Source organism: Salmo salar, chromosome 02 (assembly GCF_965601325.2).
Source record: "Salmo salar chromosome 02, fSalSal1, whole genome shotgun sequence".
NCBI lineage: Eukaryota > Metazoa > Chordata > Actinopteri > Salmoniformes > Salmonidae > Salmo > Salmo salar.
In genome coordinates, this window is record NC_138292.1 from 25,833,153 (window position 1) to 25,849,245 (window position 16,093).

At 40.7% G+C, this 16,093-nt stretch overlaps 1 protein-coding gene across 5 annotated transcripts; it reads left to right on the forward strand.

Moving 5' to 3' along the window:
- Nucleotides 1–3,102: 3,102 nt before the first annotated feature.
- On the forward strand, nucleotides 3,103–13,420 carry LOC106578066 (maternal B9.15 protein). 5 transcript variants are annotated; one of them, XR_014380465.1, is made up of 6 exons: nucleotides 3,103–3,280; nucleotides 9,550–9,727; nucleotides 9,870–10,007; nucleotides 10,726–11,059; nucleotides 11,276–12,111; nucleotides 12,255–13,420. XR_014380465.1 is itself a non-coding variant. In XM_082961355.1 (6 exons), exons 2-5 carry the CDS (start codon nucleotides 9,555–9,557, stop codon nucleotides 11,483–11,485), a joined length of 855 nt encoding a protein of 284 aa, XP_082817481.1. In that variant the 5' UTR covers nucleotides 3,103–3,280; nucleotides 9,550–9,554; the 3' UTR covers nucleotides 11,486–11,493; nucleotides 12,720–13,420. The 5 variants fall into 5 exon arrangements, 4 of the variants coding, with proteins under 4 accessions (XP_082817481.1, XP_014012119.1, XP_082817478.1 ...); XM_082961355.1 differs by having other exon boundaries at nucleotides 11,276–11,493; nucleotides 12,720–13,420; XM_082961352.1 differs by adding an exon at nucleotides 8,230–8,413 and having other exon boundaries at nucleotides 3,112–3,280; nucleotides 11,276–13,420.
- The last annotated feature ends 2,673 nt before the right edge of the window (nucleotides 13,421–16,093 follow it).

Here is a 16,093-nt window from a genome sequence, read left to right on the forward strand (position 1 = left end):
AAAATAAAATAAATATTTTAGGCAAGAACAGGTCAAATAAGCAAAGTAAAATGACAGTTCATCATTACTTTAAGACATGAAGGTCAGTCAATCCGGAACAAGTGCAGTCACAAAAACCATTAAGTGCTATGATGAAACTGGCCCTCATGATGACCGCCACAGGAAAGGAAGACCCAGAGTTACCTCAGCTGCAGGTGATACATTCATTAGAGTTTCCAGCCTCAGAAATTGCAGCCCAAATAAATGCTTCACAGACACATCTCAACATCAGGTGTTCAGAGGAGACCGCGTGAATCACGCCTTCATGGTCAAATTTCTGCAAAGAAACCACTACTAAAGGACACCAATAAGAAGAAGAGACTTGCTTGGGCCAAGAAACATGAGCAATAGACAACAGACCGGTGGAAATCTGTCCTTTGGTCCCAATTTGAGACTTTTGGTTCCAACCGGCGTGTCTTTGTGAGATGCCAAGTAGGTGAACGGATGATCTCCGCATGTGTGGTTCCCACCATGAAGCATGGAGGAGGAGGTGTGATGGTGTGGGGGTGCTTTTCTGGTGACACTGTCTGTGATTTATTTAGAATTCAATGCAATGGCTACAACCGCATTCTGCAGCGATACGCCATCCGATCTGGTTTGCACTTAGTGGGACTGTCATTTGTTTTTCAACAGGACAATGACCCAACACACCTCCAGGCTGTGTAAGGACTATTTGACCAAGAAGGAGAGTGATAGAGTGTTGCATCATTTGACCTGGCCTCCACAATCACACAACCTCAACCTAATTGAGATGGTTTGGGATGAGTTGGACCGCAGAGTGAAGGAAAAGCAACCAACAAGTGCTCAGCATAGGTGGGAACTCCTTCAAGACTGTTGGAAAAGCATTCCAGGTGAAGCTGGTTGAGAGAATGCCAAGAGTTTGCAAAGCTGTCATCAAGGCAAAGGGTGGCTACTTTGAAGAATCTCAAATATAAAATATATTTAGATTTGTTTAACACTTTTTTGGTTACTTTTTTGGTTACTACATGAGGTGTTATTTCATAGTTTTGATGTCTTCACTATTATTATACAATGTAGAAAATAGTAAAAATAAAGAAAAACCCCTTGAATGAGTAGTTGTGTCCAAATTTTGACTGGTACAGTATATTTTGCTTTATGTTGTTTTTTCTAACATTAAACTTTACAGATTTGCAGACAGACTGGCAAGTCAACTATTTTTGTCTTGGCTAGCTAGCTAGCTAGAATAATAATTATTTTCTTTGAATGATGCATTTGGACACTGTACCAGCTTTTTTGTTTCACCTGTCTGCTGGTGCCTGATCTTTTGAAAACATAAATGGAGGAGTCAATTATGCTTGAGGTATATGAGAAAGTCGGCACCAAAACACAGAAAATGACAACACCACGAGCTGAACGGAAAACCCAATCTAAAATCTCTTTGACGTGTAGACTTCCGGATATGTGATCTCTAAATGATAACCATTTCATTGAATACCTCAATGTTCTTCACAAGTTACATTATAGCAATGACTTGAGTTCCAGTGTTAAAATGCAAAACATCAATTGAGTAGACAACCGAAGCTTGAGATGAAAAGGAGATGCAGTGGAGGAAAGCAGTGCTGAGGCAGAGGGCTCGTTGTGAGGACGACTGGCTACCACTCTGAACTGTGTGATACACTTTCTGGTGCCTAGAGCTGCTAAGGCATCAGCCAAGTGGGTGCCACACATTGTGAAGGAGGGGAAGTCCAGTGGCTACATGACTCAGGCTGGTTCCCAAAGTAGCCCTCTACAAGATCATCATCAGACTCCATCTCCAACAACCATCTCCCTAACCACCTTAATCTGATCAAGCCATGAACTGACCCTCTACATTTTTGGAGGATGCATGCGCTCAAAGACTTGGTTGACCTAGCTAGCTAGCTATAACTAGGCTACTCATGATGATGTATTGCTTGACCTAGCTAGCTACTATTGAGATGCAGCCTGTGTATCAATTACAGTGCCAGTGTTGCTATTGAATGAAAGGCCTCCACACAGTGACGCAAGATGCAGTCCTTCAGTTTAATGTGTTGCTGTGAGCCACTGGCATTTATAGATGGTGTATCGACTCAGAGCACTGTAAGCAGCCATCCAGGAGGGCCATCAGGCATTTCAAGGCTTCTCCTTGTAGCAGTCTGGAGGATGTTTTTGATTACAAGCCTAAAATGTAGTGTCTTGAATTTTGTTGACAAAAAATGATTATTTTGATGACAGAATGAATGTGCCCCCAGACATTCTTAGGTAAACTGTGACTACCTGTCCTAAGTTAAATATACATCATTAGTGAAGCCTACAAGATGCTAAAGGCATGATGAGCGCTTAACTTAATCAAAGATTCCTGAGTGAAAGAATAATTGCCCTTATGTACACTATGTTAGACAAATTATGCAATGTGACATATTATAAAAACATACCTTACGCCTTTAGGCATGTTTTCTTGTTGCGTCAAAACATCTGGTTGTCAGAGACTACTGATGACACCAACATGCAGGCCTATGAAGTCACTACAAGCACACTTACATAGGGTCAAAATAACTTTGAAATTAACATGGAAGCTTATCACAAGCGGATTTCAAGTTTGAGTAGACTGACATTTTACATTGAGGGGCTGTTGTTGTTGTAGTAGTCTTACAAGCCACATGTTGTTAGGCCTACTATTCATCAATATAAACAATAATAGGTTAGGACTATAATAAGGTTATAACATGGTGTGAATTACATTTCATCCTTACATGTTTTTGAATGATAGCCTGTGATAGTAGAAGACTATCAGTTCACCGGGGCTTACCATATTTGGTCTGTAGTGGGAGTCTCTGGTTGTAGTAAAAGGGAGTCAGCATATTGCTCATAGTGACGAACAAGGAAGTGAGTCATATTTACGGTGTAACTTCTCGCTTGCAACACTACGCAACACAGGGAAAATCTCAATTGCATTAACATTCGCGTCCTCTCTCCTCGTAACTTTATCAAAACCCATTGGAGGAGAAGGTCAGACGGGCGGGACTTATGGCTTTCTCATCCAATGGGTTTTGAGAAAAGACGAGAGAGAGGACGCGAAGAGTATGCAATTGAGATAGATCAACGCAAAACCAGGAACGTGGATCGCTTGACTGTACCAAAGAGAACAAGGAAGCAACATGTGCCGATAACTATACAAGTAATATGATCACAGCAATATAGAGAGGAAATAGAGAAAATAGTAATTGTACTGGATATTTAAAATACTGCGGTTATTATATAGGTAAGTGAGAAATATTGAGACGTGTAACATATTTGTAAGTCAACCTTTTGATGTGATTGAAAAATAATTTTGTAAACAAATGTTGGCTCTTTCCACATGTGATTTAAATACCTTGGTTATTTTTTGGTTATTACAAACGTTGTAAATGTATTTATTATTTAGGGAATATGTTGCTTAATGACTAGAAATTACAGCAATTACAACAGCCTACTCACCACGACAATCCTTGTAGCATGTAATAATTTAATTGTAGCCTAGTATAATTGTTGTTTAGCTTTTTTATTCCCAAATCGAAGTATTATTTAAGTTTGTATATTTTAAACAATTTTGACTTAATCTTTGGGATAAACGCGGAAACATTTAGAATTTCAATTACATGGGGGGATTTCCGCGTTGAGAACCCACTCCCCTGTTCAATGTTTTCGAACGAGGCAACAAAAAAAAAGTCTGCGCCACAACGCGGAAAATTACAAAAACCACGGGCTGAACGGGAAACCCAATCTGAAATCTGTTTGACCTGTAGCCTACAGGATGTGTGATCTCTAAATGATAACAATTTAATGTTCTTCACAAGTTACATTATAGCAATCACTTGAGTTTAAGTGTTAAAATGTATCCAATCTCTGCAGTGTGGACTCTTTCCATAGGCTCAGGAAGCACGTGGCCGGGCTATAGGACACTCAAATCCACTCTTTTAGATCTGAAGTTTCAGTGGTTTTCTTGCAATTTACATGAACTTGCTATCAACAAGACTCACCACATGGCATGGGCCAACAATCTAATGTATTGTATATGCTGCTATAACATTACTGTGCTATAACCATAATGTTCCAAGCAGCCATATTACTCAACAACAAACATATTAATTAACTGGTGTCAAAGAAATACAGATAGCATGTATAACACAGAAGCTTCTCACTGCCAGTGTTCACTCATCTTAATAGGAACTAGTTATTATACAATTATTGGTTATTATATAGGTTATTGAACTGTGTTAGGCTCAGTGGACTGGTTCAGATTATTGGGACACCATGTCAATTTTCTCACCCTGCACAACATGGACTGACATTTATGTTGTTATTGGGCTGTAGAGAGGTCATGTCTCTGTCTTTACACAAAGATCAATACAGGGGTTGCTGCAATACCAACACCTCAGTGTTACTGCTTTGTCTGTTAGAGGCAGTGGGCCACTGTGTACTGTCACTCATAGACTCTGCTTCTGGAGCGGTTGCTCTGCTTGTAAATGCAATATACATACAGATCTGACTTGACTTAAAGACACACCCAGGCTCCTTTTCATCTCTTTATCACCTGATTTACTTTCCGAAAGGCACATCTCAATAGGAGATCCAGGTATGTCATGACATGGAACAAGGGGGGGGGGCTTTCATCTTCAAATAAAATTATATTGGTCACATACACATATTTAGCAATGTTATTGTGGGTGTAGCGAAATGCTTGTGTTCCTAGCTCCAACAGTGCTGTAGTATCTAACAGTTCACAACAATGCACACAAATCTAAAAGTAAAACAATGTAATTAAGAAATATACATATTAGGATGAGCAATGTCAGCGTGGCATTGACTAGAATACAATAAATATGGTATATAGTATATACAGAATGCAGTATATACATATGAATATGAGTAAAGCAGTATGTAAACATTATTAAAGTGACTAGTGTTCCATTATTAAAGTGACCAGTGATTCCATGTCTATGTACATAGGGCAGCAGCCTCTAGGGTAAAGGGTTGCATAACCGGGTGGTAGCTGGCTTGTGATGGCTATTTAACAGTCTGATGGCCTTGAGATAGAAGCTGTTTTTCAGTCTCTCGGTCCCACCTTTGATGCACCTGTGCTGACCTCTCCTTCTGGATGATAGCGGGGTGAACAGGCCGTGGCTCAGGTGGTTGATGTCCTCTATTTTCCCCTCAAGCAAGAGAGGATGCCAATAACATTGAAGTTTGCAGTTGTGTTTAAAAACCACAATTTTTCTCTAACTGTATTGTTTTAACCTTAAGTGTGTGTACCAGAGGAGGCTGGTGAGGGGAGGACAGCTCATAATAGTGAATGGAATGGTATCAAACATTCCATTTATTCCATTCCAGCGATTACTATGAGCCCGCCCTCCCCAGTTAAAGTGCCACCTCCCACCATTGGTGTGAATATTACTCTATTTATACTCAGGATATTATTTTTTAACAGGAAAAGTTCAAAAATGGCCTGAGTGCGTCTTTAAACCTCTTGACCCCCTTAGGAGCATAGGGCATCCACCATGGCTCTCCACCTCACTTCTGTGCGAGGACTTTTGATCTAGGACAGGTATTCCCAAACGGGGGGTACGCGCAATGCCGTCGTGGGTATGCCAAATAAAAATGTGATTCACATTTTTAAAATATATATTTTTTGGGTGCGCAATTACGCAGGTACTTTCCTGAAACGGATGACACAAACAATTGGATTCATTATCCCTTTCATGCCCTGCCTCCAGGCCATCGAAATTGCAACAAGCGGTTCTGTGAAAATTTAATTTAATCAGAAGCCACTGGCAGATTTCTGGATTGGGCTGCGCTCAGAGTATCCTGCCTTGTCTTGGCAAATCGTGCTGTTAAGACACTGATGCCCTTTGTAACCACGTACCTATGTGAGAGTGGATTCTCGGCCCTCACTAGCATGAAAATGAAATACAGGCACAGACTGTGTGTGGAAAATGATTAAGACCGAGACTCTCCAATACAACCCAACATTGCAGAGTTATGTGCATCCTTTCGAGCACACCCTTCTCATTAACCTGTGGTGAGTTATTCACAATTTTCGTTGAACAAATAAGGTTTTATATGTAAGATTGTTAAATAAAGAGCAAAATTATTGATTATTATTATATTATTATTTGTGCCCTGGCCCTATAAGAGCTCTTTGTTAGTTCCCACGAGCCGGGTTGTGACAAAAACTCACACTCATTCTTATGTTTCATAAATGTATTGTATAGTGTGTGTGTGGCAGGCTTACAATGATGGCAAAAAACGACATTTGAGAGTGCGCTGACCCTGGTGCTAGAAGGGGTTCGCAGCTGGAGGTTGAATGTTTGAAGGGGTACGGGACTATAAAAAGTTTGGGAGCCACTGATCTAGGACATAGATGAGCCTTGAGCCTTTTTTAACTGAAAAATGGTATTTATAGACAGGAAGATGTTTAATTCGGGTCTCAGTGGTCCTAACATTTTCTAACCTAATCACGAGCAATGTCCACATCAATCCAGTCTAAATAAGGTAGTGAATGATTTAGTCATGACAGTGATAATGGCACGTTAATATGCAACATTTATGATGACAGATGAGGCAACCAGTAAATGACTGGGCCATCATCTAACATGAGGTCAGCTCTCTGAGCTGTAAGAGGTTTCACACTAGACTGCAGAGTGGAGTGGAGCATCGCACAGAATGAAACTTCTCACCACCTGTTGACTTGATAACCCTCGCCATTACATGCCCTGGCCTAGATACTGCACAAGAACCACATTACTAAGTTCAGAGATGCTCATGTCTCTCAATTTGCCTCTCAATGTCCTCAGTGATGTACAGCAGTGGCCAAAATATGTGTCTGTTAGTTACACTTTTGAGAAATGGCTCTACAGTTGTAGAATCTTAATTTGATCACTCTGTTGTTGCTGAAATGCACCGCAGGAAATGCAGAGGAGCACACTAACACACAGTTATATTAACAATATTGCACTTTTCATGTAGCCTACCTTTGGTGAGCTGATATCCTAACCACCGATCAAGCAACATTATGGACTAAACATTCCAATCCAGTCGCTGCAGGATTATTTTGCTGTGACAATATAGGTCAAATTAAGATCCTACATCTATATGTTGCTATGCAGTCTGAAAAAGAACAAACATGTGGTGATAGTTGTGGTCGATATTATTAGACTGAAAGACATTATGTGGCTGTAAAGTTAGAGAAGTGGTCAGACTGGGAACTACTCGGTCAGAACAATGTGATGAGTCAGTAGTCTGTGTCTGTAACAGTCTGTGTTACTGTATTTCTGCAAAGATGTAGGATCTTAATTTAGTCACCCTGTTGCAGGAGAACTTTCCTGCACAGCAGGACATTTTAAACTTGTAGTGTATTTGAGGTTTAAAAAGGCTTCTGAAGTTCATAATTTCCACTTAGAAATTTCAGACTTGATTTTCCCTTACAAAAAATGTAACCCCTACAGAAACATACATGAATTATAATCCACATAAAAATTAACATTTCCTGTTGCTGCAGGATTATTTTCCTGCTAGAGCAAAACTCAAATTAAGATCCTACATCAGTAACTTCTCACTGACATTCCTATTGTGTTTCAACATGGTGATGAAAACAATCTTTTTCAGTCCATTCAAATTGGTCCATGTCACATTTTTAGACGAGATCACATGTATAACCAAATAGTCCATCCTTCTTCTGTATACCCCTAAGGTGAAAAGGAATACCATTCTGTCACTCCTCCCCAATGTAAATATCCTGTTGCCTATCTAACATTCTTTCTTTCCACCAACGGTGGGACGAGGCAGTTTAAGAGTGCAGACTAGAGGCACCACCTGCAAATGCTTTTCAGTTATGCCAGCAATCTGAAACAGGAAATCCTAGCTGAAAAACCATCGTCAGCTGGGTTTAGAGAGTTGTCTTCAGACTGAGGATACTGTTTGTAGTGTGTATCTGTGTCTGTCTGCGTGTGTGTTTATGTGAAAGAGAGATAGAGGGAGAGAGTTTCGACATAACATCCTGAGGCACACTGAGTTCTTCAAGGACTTGTGACCGTGTACTGGTAGAGTTCTAATGAAAAATGCATTGTTATTGAATAAGATACAAACACAGTACCATGTGATCATCAAAAGCATCTGAAAGCAATATTGTGAAGTAATAATGTATTGAATAGGACTTTGTTACCTCACCACCAGGTATTTCTCTACAACTGAGTTACAACGAGGTTACTTACTGTATAAGCTCACTGAACCTACCCCACTGGGACAAACTGGTTGAATCAACATTGTTTCCTCATCATTTCAACCACCAAAATCAATGTGATGACAATGAATCAACGTGGGAAACTAATTGGATTTGCATAAAGTCATCAGCGTAAGGGTATTTAGTCTTTTTTTTTCACCTAAATCCAATGACGCAATTTTTTTTCTCTACAGATTTCACATTGAATTCAGGTTAGTTGACACTCAACCAAATGTAAATCAAAACTAGATGTTGAACTGACATCTGTGCCCAGTGGGACTGTACGGTAAAGCTATTTGTTATTTTGGTCTTAAAGGAAATTAACTTCTTCACTTGTGAACTGTAGAAACAAATTGTTTTTGTATAATTGCTTAACGGTTTACATAATGCCATTAATACATATTTGTGTCACCAGACAAAGTCTGTCACCTCCGGGAAGATGCTTAAGGTGGAATATAATTGTCACGCCTTCCTCAAGCTGATGCAACTAATGTTCATTTCAAATTCTCCCTGACTCTCTCTGTATGTCAGGTCTACACTAACAACAACAATTAACCCTCGCACCTCGACTAAACCAGAGAAGGAAGTCAACACACTTGCACTCCTCAAATACGTAGTTTCATGATCACTAATCAGCTACACTGGCTCAGCGTTTCTGCTAAGCTGGCAAACATTACACTTCTTTGACCGGTACTGTAGGCAGGGGTTGTACTGTACCTTCTCCCGTGTGTCAATCTGACACTGTCTGGCACTATTGAGAAGAAACAGACTCTGTATCTATCAGAAGGCACATACTGTACCTTTGGTCTGTAACTGAATCTGACACGTTTTGCATATGTAACATATTCATATGCCAACATGGCTTATGAGTCTATTTGCATCTTGTTTGCCTGTATACAAACTACGACCTTTGGCTCCCAGTTTGTTTCAACAACAGAAGGCCAGTCTGACTTGCGTACGTTGAACATATACCTCTAGTGTGGTCTGAAGGTAAAGATAATAGAAAACACACAGTGGCTAAATACTCTAGGAAGTGGTTTTATCCGAGGAGCTGACTTCCTCCTGCCCAACATTAGACTGAAAGGCAGACTGAAATAGGGCTATTCTGGGGTTTGAGGAACTGCTAAAATCATTTTGTTGACAGTGGTGGTGGCTTGTGAATTGTACACACACGCTGTAGTTTCGGGAATATTTTTTTCACGCTGTACAGTTGATTAAAATCTTGAGTAGCTTTACAGGATAGACTAATGTTTACTGCACCTATTTCCTCACAGAAACTATGAAGAGAGAGGTAAACGCCGGGGTGAATTTCCTGAGACGCCTAGCCGTGGAGCGGGGTGGCTTGGATGGTACCAAAGCTGACGCTTTTGCTGGAAAGCTGCGGCAACTTCTGTGCGACAAATTCAAAGACCACTGGTACCCCGACAACCCCAACAAAGGACATGCATTCAGGTAAACAACAAGGGAAGTGAAATATTAAAGAATTGAAGTAACTGGGTTGTTGTTTCGTGTGGATGTCTATGAGAAGATACATATATATGATAAGTAGACTGTGGTCCAGGTGAACAGCTCTCTGCCCTTTGACCTCTCTTAGGTGTATCAGGGTAAGCGAGGGGGTGGTGTGTGATGAGCAGGTGTTGAGAGCGTGTGAGGAGAGCAAGCTCAAACCCAGCGAGCTGGGACTCCCATGCGAGGTTGCGCTGTGGATCGACCCACTGGAGGTGTGCGTACGGTGAGTCACACTATGTTACTCACACGTGCACAGATGTACACACACAGTGAGACAGTGACATACTCAGTCTCAGAGACAGAAGGCAGAGGAAGAAGGCTTTCATTCATCATTCATTGTACAGTCATACAGTCAGCTCTCTGGAGGTACCATATTTATCATCATGATGCATGCGTTGTACGAACCTGCCCACTATGTGATGACTCATCAAGTTACGGTAGGAGGAGGATGAGAAAATACAACAACTACAATGAGGGAATGATCCTGAGGGAGATGGGTTGATAGAAGTGAAACTGTTAGACCCTTCAAACTTTTACTGCAGTGGGCTAAATCACGGTCACACAGAGTGATTCTTGGTAGTCTTAAACAAATCTATTGTGAAACAAAATATACACCTCACACACATGGTTATGGGCTTAAAAGAAGAAGACACCTGTTCCATGTCAGATATAGAGTTGAAATGTATTCAATTTAGAGTTTGCATCCTAATATTACACTTTATATACATCACAGAAGACTGAAATTTAAAAATAACGTTTGACATAGAAACACCAGATTTTCGGCGGCTTTTTTGATTATGAAATTATGAAAAATATTAATAACATTCCACCCATGAGGCCACTAGGTCATTTGACTGCAGGAAAGGGCTACAAAGTGGTTTATAGGTCATTCCAATGTGTTTTGTTACAGAAACTAATGTATTCTCTTTCCTCTCTCACAGGTCAGGGGAGAACTGCAGGTACTTCACAGTAGCTCGTTTCAAAGAAGGAGAAGAGGAGGATGAGGAAGATGTGAAAGGAGACAAAGATGTTGACCTGGATACGTCTGACTACCACTCTGCCAGCTCGTCTGACTGTGGCTCCGCTGTCTCCAGCGATACAGAGGAGGAGGGGAAGGATGGAGAGACGGACGGAAGAAAAGATGAGGAGAAGACGAAAGAGAAAGAGGGAAAGAAAGAGAAGGCGGAGGGCGAACCTTGTGCGATTGCCATGATGCCCAGGGTTCGGGACAGGCTCAGGGTGGAGCATGCTCAACAGAAGGTCACCAAAACACTGGTAAGAACTTTTCTGTTAATCACATTACCTTAATGTGGTACCAAATCTCCCTCTCTGACATCCACAATGTAGCACTGTGGACACGTGGATTCACGTAGCACCAGATCCTACACATCCAGAAGAAGTGCTCTCTAAGTACTATCTGATTGAAATGAAGATGAATTATAATCGAAATCCTATCTACGTTCTCTCTCCCTCTGTTCTCTCTCTCTCCAGCTCCAGCCCACCTCTCAGCATTACTTCTACCACCCTGCCCCTGTGTGGCCCACAACATACAAGAAGAAGGGTCCTGTGTTCCTCACCACAATATACGCGCCTCCACCTCCACCTCCTCCAGTGTTCAGCTACTACGTCCTGCCCCAGCCACCCCCGCAGTTCATCATGCCTTATGCCACTCTGCAGCCATGGGGGGCTGTGAAGAACTAAACCAACAGGTTGGAGAGGGGGAGGTTAAACTGCTATTTTACATATGAGCCGATCACGCATTAAGCCAATCACAATGGGTCTATGCAGGTTTTTGAAGGTGTGGGTGAGGCGCAATTAAGATAGTTTGACAAAATATTTGAAGGGTTAGTGAGGAGCAGAACTTGATTCATTATATCATTTTTTGATTGCTATACACTTCATTTTCTTCTTTTTGGTGACAATCAGTTTTGGGGATTTCCTCTATGTAACTTTCTTAGGTAGAATTGCCACTGAAGTAAACAGGAAATATACTAAAACAGGCATTTAGCATATATTGCTACAGGCACTTCCCTAAGGGCTGCCAGCGGGTTTTGGTTTAGGGTAATCCACTGATTAAAAGTAGACTATTCATATTATTCATATTGGGGAAAAAAGCAGTGGAACTGGCTTTGAGGTCCAGAGTGTAGTTTGGGGGCTGTATTCCTTCATTGGGTGCTCATAACATCTCAGGAATCCTCAACAATAAGCTGAAAAACAAAGCTTCTTTATAATATTTACAAAAATATCTAAAATCATCAGACTACCTTTCATCTGTCACCTCTATGAAGCATCAAAATGGTAAATGTGCACTGTAGGATATAGACCAGGTCATGGTCCTGGTGGGCCTAAAATACTTCTGGTTTTTGTTTCTACCTGGTAGTTAATTGGACTCACCTGGTGTCACAGGTCTGAATTAGTCCCTGATAACGAGAGGATGAAAACCAGTAGTGTTTCGGCCCTTCAGGACCAGGATTGGGCAGCCCTGCTATAGACTGTAATGATATGCAGTTACATGTAGTAACATATGTACCGTGTCTCTTGAGTTCTCAGAAGCTGCATCTAACTGCACATCATTACAATATAATGTATTAATACGAGACCATAGTCTTATTATTTTTGACAATTCACTGTGATTGTAACCTGTATATTTTACCTGTCAAGTACAAACCTCTCTCTATTTTATAATAATTAACAGACCAACCAGAAGCTTTTTGTACATACTGTAACCTATTAAGAAATAGTAATTATCAACCACATTTGTTTTTTTGAATTTGTCATTTATTTTTCCACCTGTGGGTGGTACCAAAATCACTGTTGTAAAGTCAAATTCCATGCATATTTATGGATATTCTTTATTTTACATATCTTGATAAAGTTTGTAGTGTTGGTGCATGTATAATTTTAATAATTATTTGTTTATCATTTCCTTTTTTAGAAATCTTTAGTCTGCTAAAGGCCAGATTGAAGAACATCACAATTGTGATGTACTCTTATAATCTCCACCCGGCACAGCCAGAAGAGGTCTGGCCACCCCTCAGAGCCTGGTTCCTCTCTAGGTTTCTTCCTAGGTTCCTGCCGTTCTAGGGAGTTTTTCTTAGGCACCTTGCTGCCTTGATTGCTGTTTAGGGGTTTTAGGTTGTGTTTCTGTATAGCACTTTGTGACATCTGCTGATGTAAAAAGGGCTTTAAAAATAAATGTGATTGATTGCTGGGATAAAATGGGTCTGCACTGAACTGTATTCACTCCTGTATAATCAGGCTTCCATGGATTTACTGTAAATAGTTTTATATACTGGAAATGAAAAATGTTTGGGTGATCCAAATGTTTAGTTTTAATATGAATAGATGTTTTCATAACTTAATACTTATATTCTCTATTTTTATACTGGCTTTTATTGGCCCATTGATCTGCTCTGGATGCATATTTATTAAATTTTATGAATTGCCTTTTCACTTGTTCTGAGTACAGAGCAGTACTCTGTGTTCACACGATTCTTACTGTATCTGATAGAAAATTGTCCATGCTAATGTTTATGTTAAGCTGTGTCAGTTTTTATACTTATCATCTCTCTGTCTTGTCAGCACATAACATTAAATCAACCGATTTATAAAATAAAATTGTGTTTTTGAAATCTGTTACCTTGTGTATACTGTACTGTTTCACACAGACAAGTACAGTATTGAGAGAATATGTATATATTTACATGCGCAAGAGCTGTCTGTACGCTACCTCTGGCCAGAATCACTAACTATACTTTATAGCAACATACACTACATGACCAAAAGTATGTGGACACCTGCTCGTCGAACATCTAATTTCAAAATCATGAGCATTAATATGGAGTTGGTCCCCCCTTTGCAGGCCGTTATTGTAAATAAGAATTTGTTCTTAACTGACTTGCCTAGTTAAATAAAAGTTAAATAAACACAATGATGCTATAACAGCCTCCACTCTTCTGGGAAGGCTTTCCAGTAGATGTTGGAACATTGCTGCAGGGACTTGCTTCCATTCAGCCACAACAGCATTAGTGAAGTCGGCACTGATGTTGGGTGATTAGGCCTGGTTCTCAGTCGGCGTTCCAATTCATCCCAATGGTGTTCGATGGGGTTGAGGTCAGGGGTGCAGACCAGTGAAGTTCTTCCACACCGGCATTGTCATGCTGAAACAGGAAAAGGCCTTCCCCAATCTGTTGCCACAAAGTAGGAAGCACAATTTTATTGTACATTATAGCACTAAGATTTCCCTTCACTGCAACTTAGGGACCTAGCCCGAACAATGAAAAACAGCCCCAGACCATTATTCCTCCTCCACAAAACTATATAGTTAGCACTAGCATTGGGGCAAGTAGCGTTCTCCTGGCATCCGCCAAACCCAGATTTGTCCGTCGGACTGCCAGATGGTGAAGCATAATTCATTCATCACTCCCGATAATGCGTTTCCATTGCTCCAGAGTCCAATGGCGGCAAGCTTTACACCACTCCAGCCGATGCTTGGCATTACGCATGGTGATCCTAGGCTTGTGTGTGGCTGCTCAGCCATCAAAACCCATTTCATGATGCTCCCGACGAACAGTTCTTGTGCTGACGTTGCTTCCAGAGGCAGTTTGTAACTCGGTAGTGAGTGTTGCAACTGGGGACAGATGACTTTTACACGCTACGCGCTTCAGCACTCGGCGGTCCTATTCTGTGAGCTTGTGTGGCCTACCACTTTGCGGCTGAGTCGTTGTTGCTCCTAGATGTTTCCACTTCACAAATAACAGCACTTACAGTTGACCGGGGCAGCTCTAGCGAGGCAGAAATGTGATGAACTGACTTGTTGGAAAGGTGGCATCTTATGAAGGTGCCACGTTGAAAGTCACTGAGCTCTTCAGTAAGGCCATTCTACTGCCAATGTTTGTCTATGGAGATTGCATCGCTGTGTACTCGATTTTATACACCTGTCAGAAATGGGTGTGGGTGAAATAGCCGAATCCACTAATTTGAAGGGGTGTCCACATACAGTACCAGTCAAAATGTTGGACACACCTACTAATTTCAGGGTTTTTCCTTTAGTTTTACTATTTTCTGCATTGAAAAATAATAGTGAATAACACACATATTGAATCATGCAGTAACCAAAAAAGTGTTAAACAAATCAAAATATATTTTATATTTGAGATTCTTCAAAGTAGCCACCCTTTGCCTTGATGACAGCTTTGCACACCTTTGCACACCCTTGGCATTCTCTTAACCAGCATCACCTGGAATGTTTTTCCATTGTCCTGTTGAAAAACAAATGATAGTCCCACTAAGCGGAAACCAGATGGGATGGCATATTGCTGCAAAATGCTGTGGTAGCCATGCTGGTTAAGTGTGCCTTGAATTCGAAATAAATCACTGACAGTGTCACCAGTAAAGCACCCCCATACCATCACACCTCCTCCTCCATGTTTCACGGTGGGAACCACACATGCAGAGATCTACCGTTCACCTACTCTGCGTCTCACAAAGACACGGCCGGTTGGAACCCAAATCTCAAATTAGGACTCATCAGACCAAAGGACAGATTTCCACCAGTCTAATGTCAATTGCTCGTGTTTCATGGCCCAAACAAGTCTCTTCTTCTTACTGGTGTCCTTTAGTAGTGGTTTCTTTGCAGCAATTTGTTCATGAAGGCCTGATTCACACAGTTTCCTCTGAACAGTTGATGTTGAGATGTGTCTGTTACTTGAACTCTGTGAAGCATTTATTTGGGCTGCAATTTCTGAGGCTGGTAACTCTAATGAACTTATCTTCTGCAGCAGAGCTAACTCTGGGTCTTCCTTTCCTGTTGCGAGCCTCATGAGAGCCAGTTTCATCAAGTGCTTGATGGTTTTTGCGACTGCACTTGAAGAAACTTTCAAAGTTCTTGAAATGTTCCGTATTGACTGACCTTCATGTCTTAAAGTAATGATGGACTGTCGTTTCTCTTTGCTTATTTTAGCTGTTCTTGCCATAATATGGACTTGGTCTTTTACCAAATAGGGCTATCTTATGTATACCACCCCTACCTTGTCACAACACAATTGATCTCAAAAGTGTTAAGGAAAGATATTCCAGCAAAGCTGTCATCAAGGCAAAGGGTGGCTACTTTGACGAATCTGAAATATAAAATATATTTAGATTTTTTTAACACTTTTTTGGTTACTACATGATTCCATATGTGTTATTTTATAGTTTGATGTCTCACTATTATTCTACAATGTTGAAAATAGTAAAAATAAAGAAAAACCCTGGAATGAGTAGGTGTGTCCAAACTTTTGACTGGTACTGTACTTTTGTATATATAGT

What these genes read in the sequence shown, in the direction of transcription:
- LOC106578066 (XM_014156644.3), top strand. Translation starts at nt 9,555, where the DNA reads ATGAAGAGAGAGGTAAACGCCGGGGTGAATTTCCTGAGACGCCTAGCC. An exon ending in AACAAAGGACATGCATTCAG is followed by an intron (nt 9,728 to 9,869) that starts GTAAACAACAAG and finishes GACCTCTCTTAG; the next exon opens with GTGTATCAGGGTAAGCGAGG. An exon ending in AGAAGGTCACCAAAACACTG is followed by an intron (nt 11,060 to 11,275) that starts GTAAGAACTTTT and finishes CTCTCTCTCCAG; the next exon opens with CTCCAGCCCACCTCTCAGCA.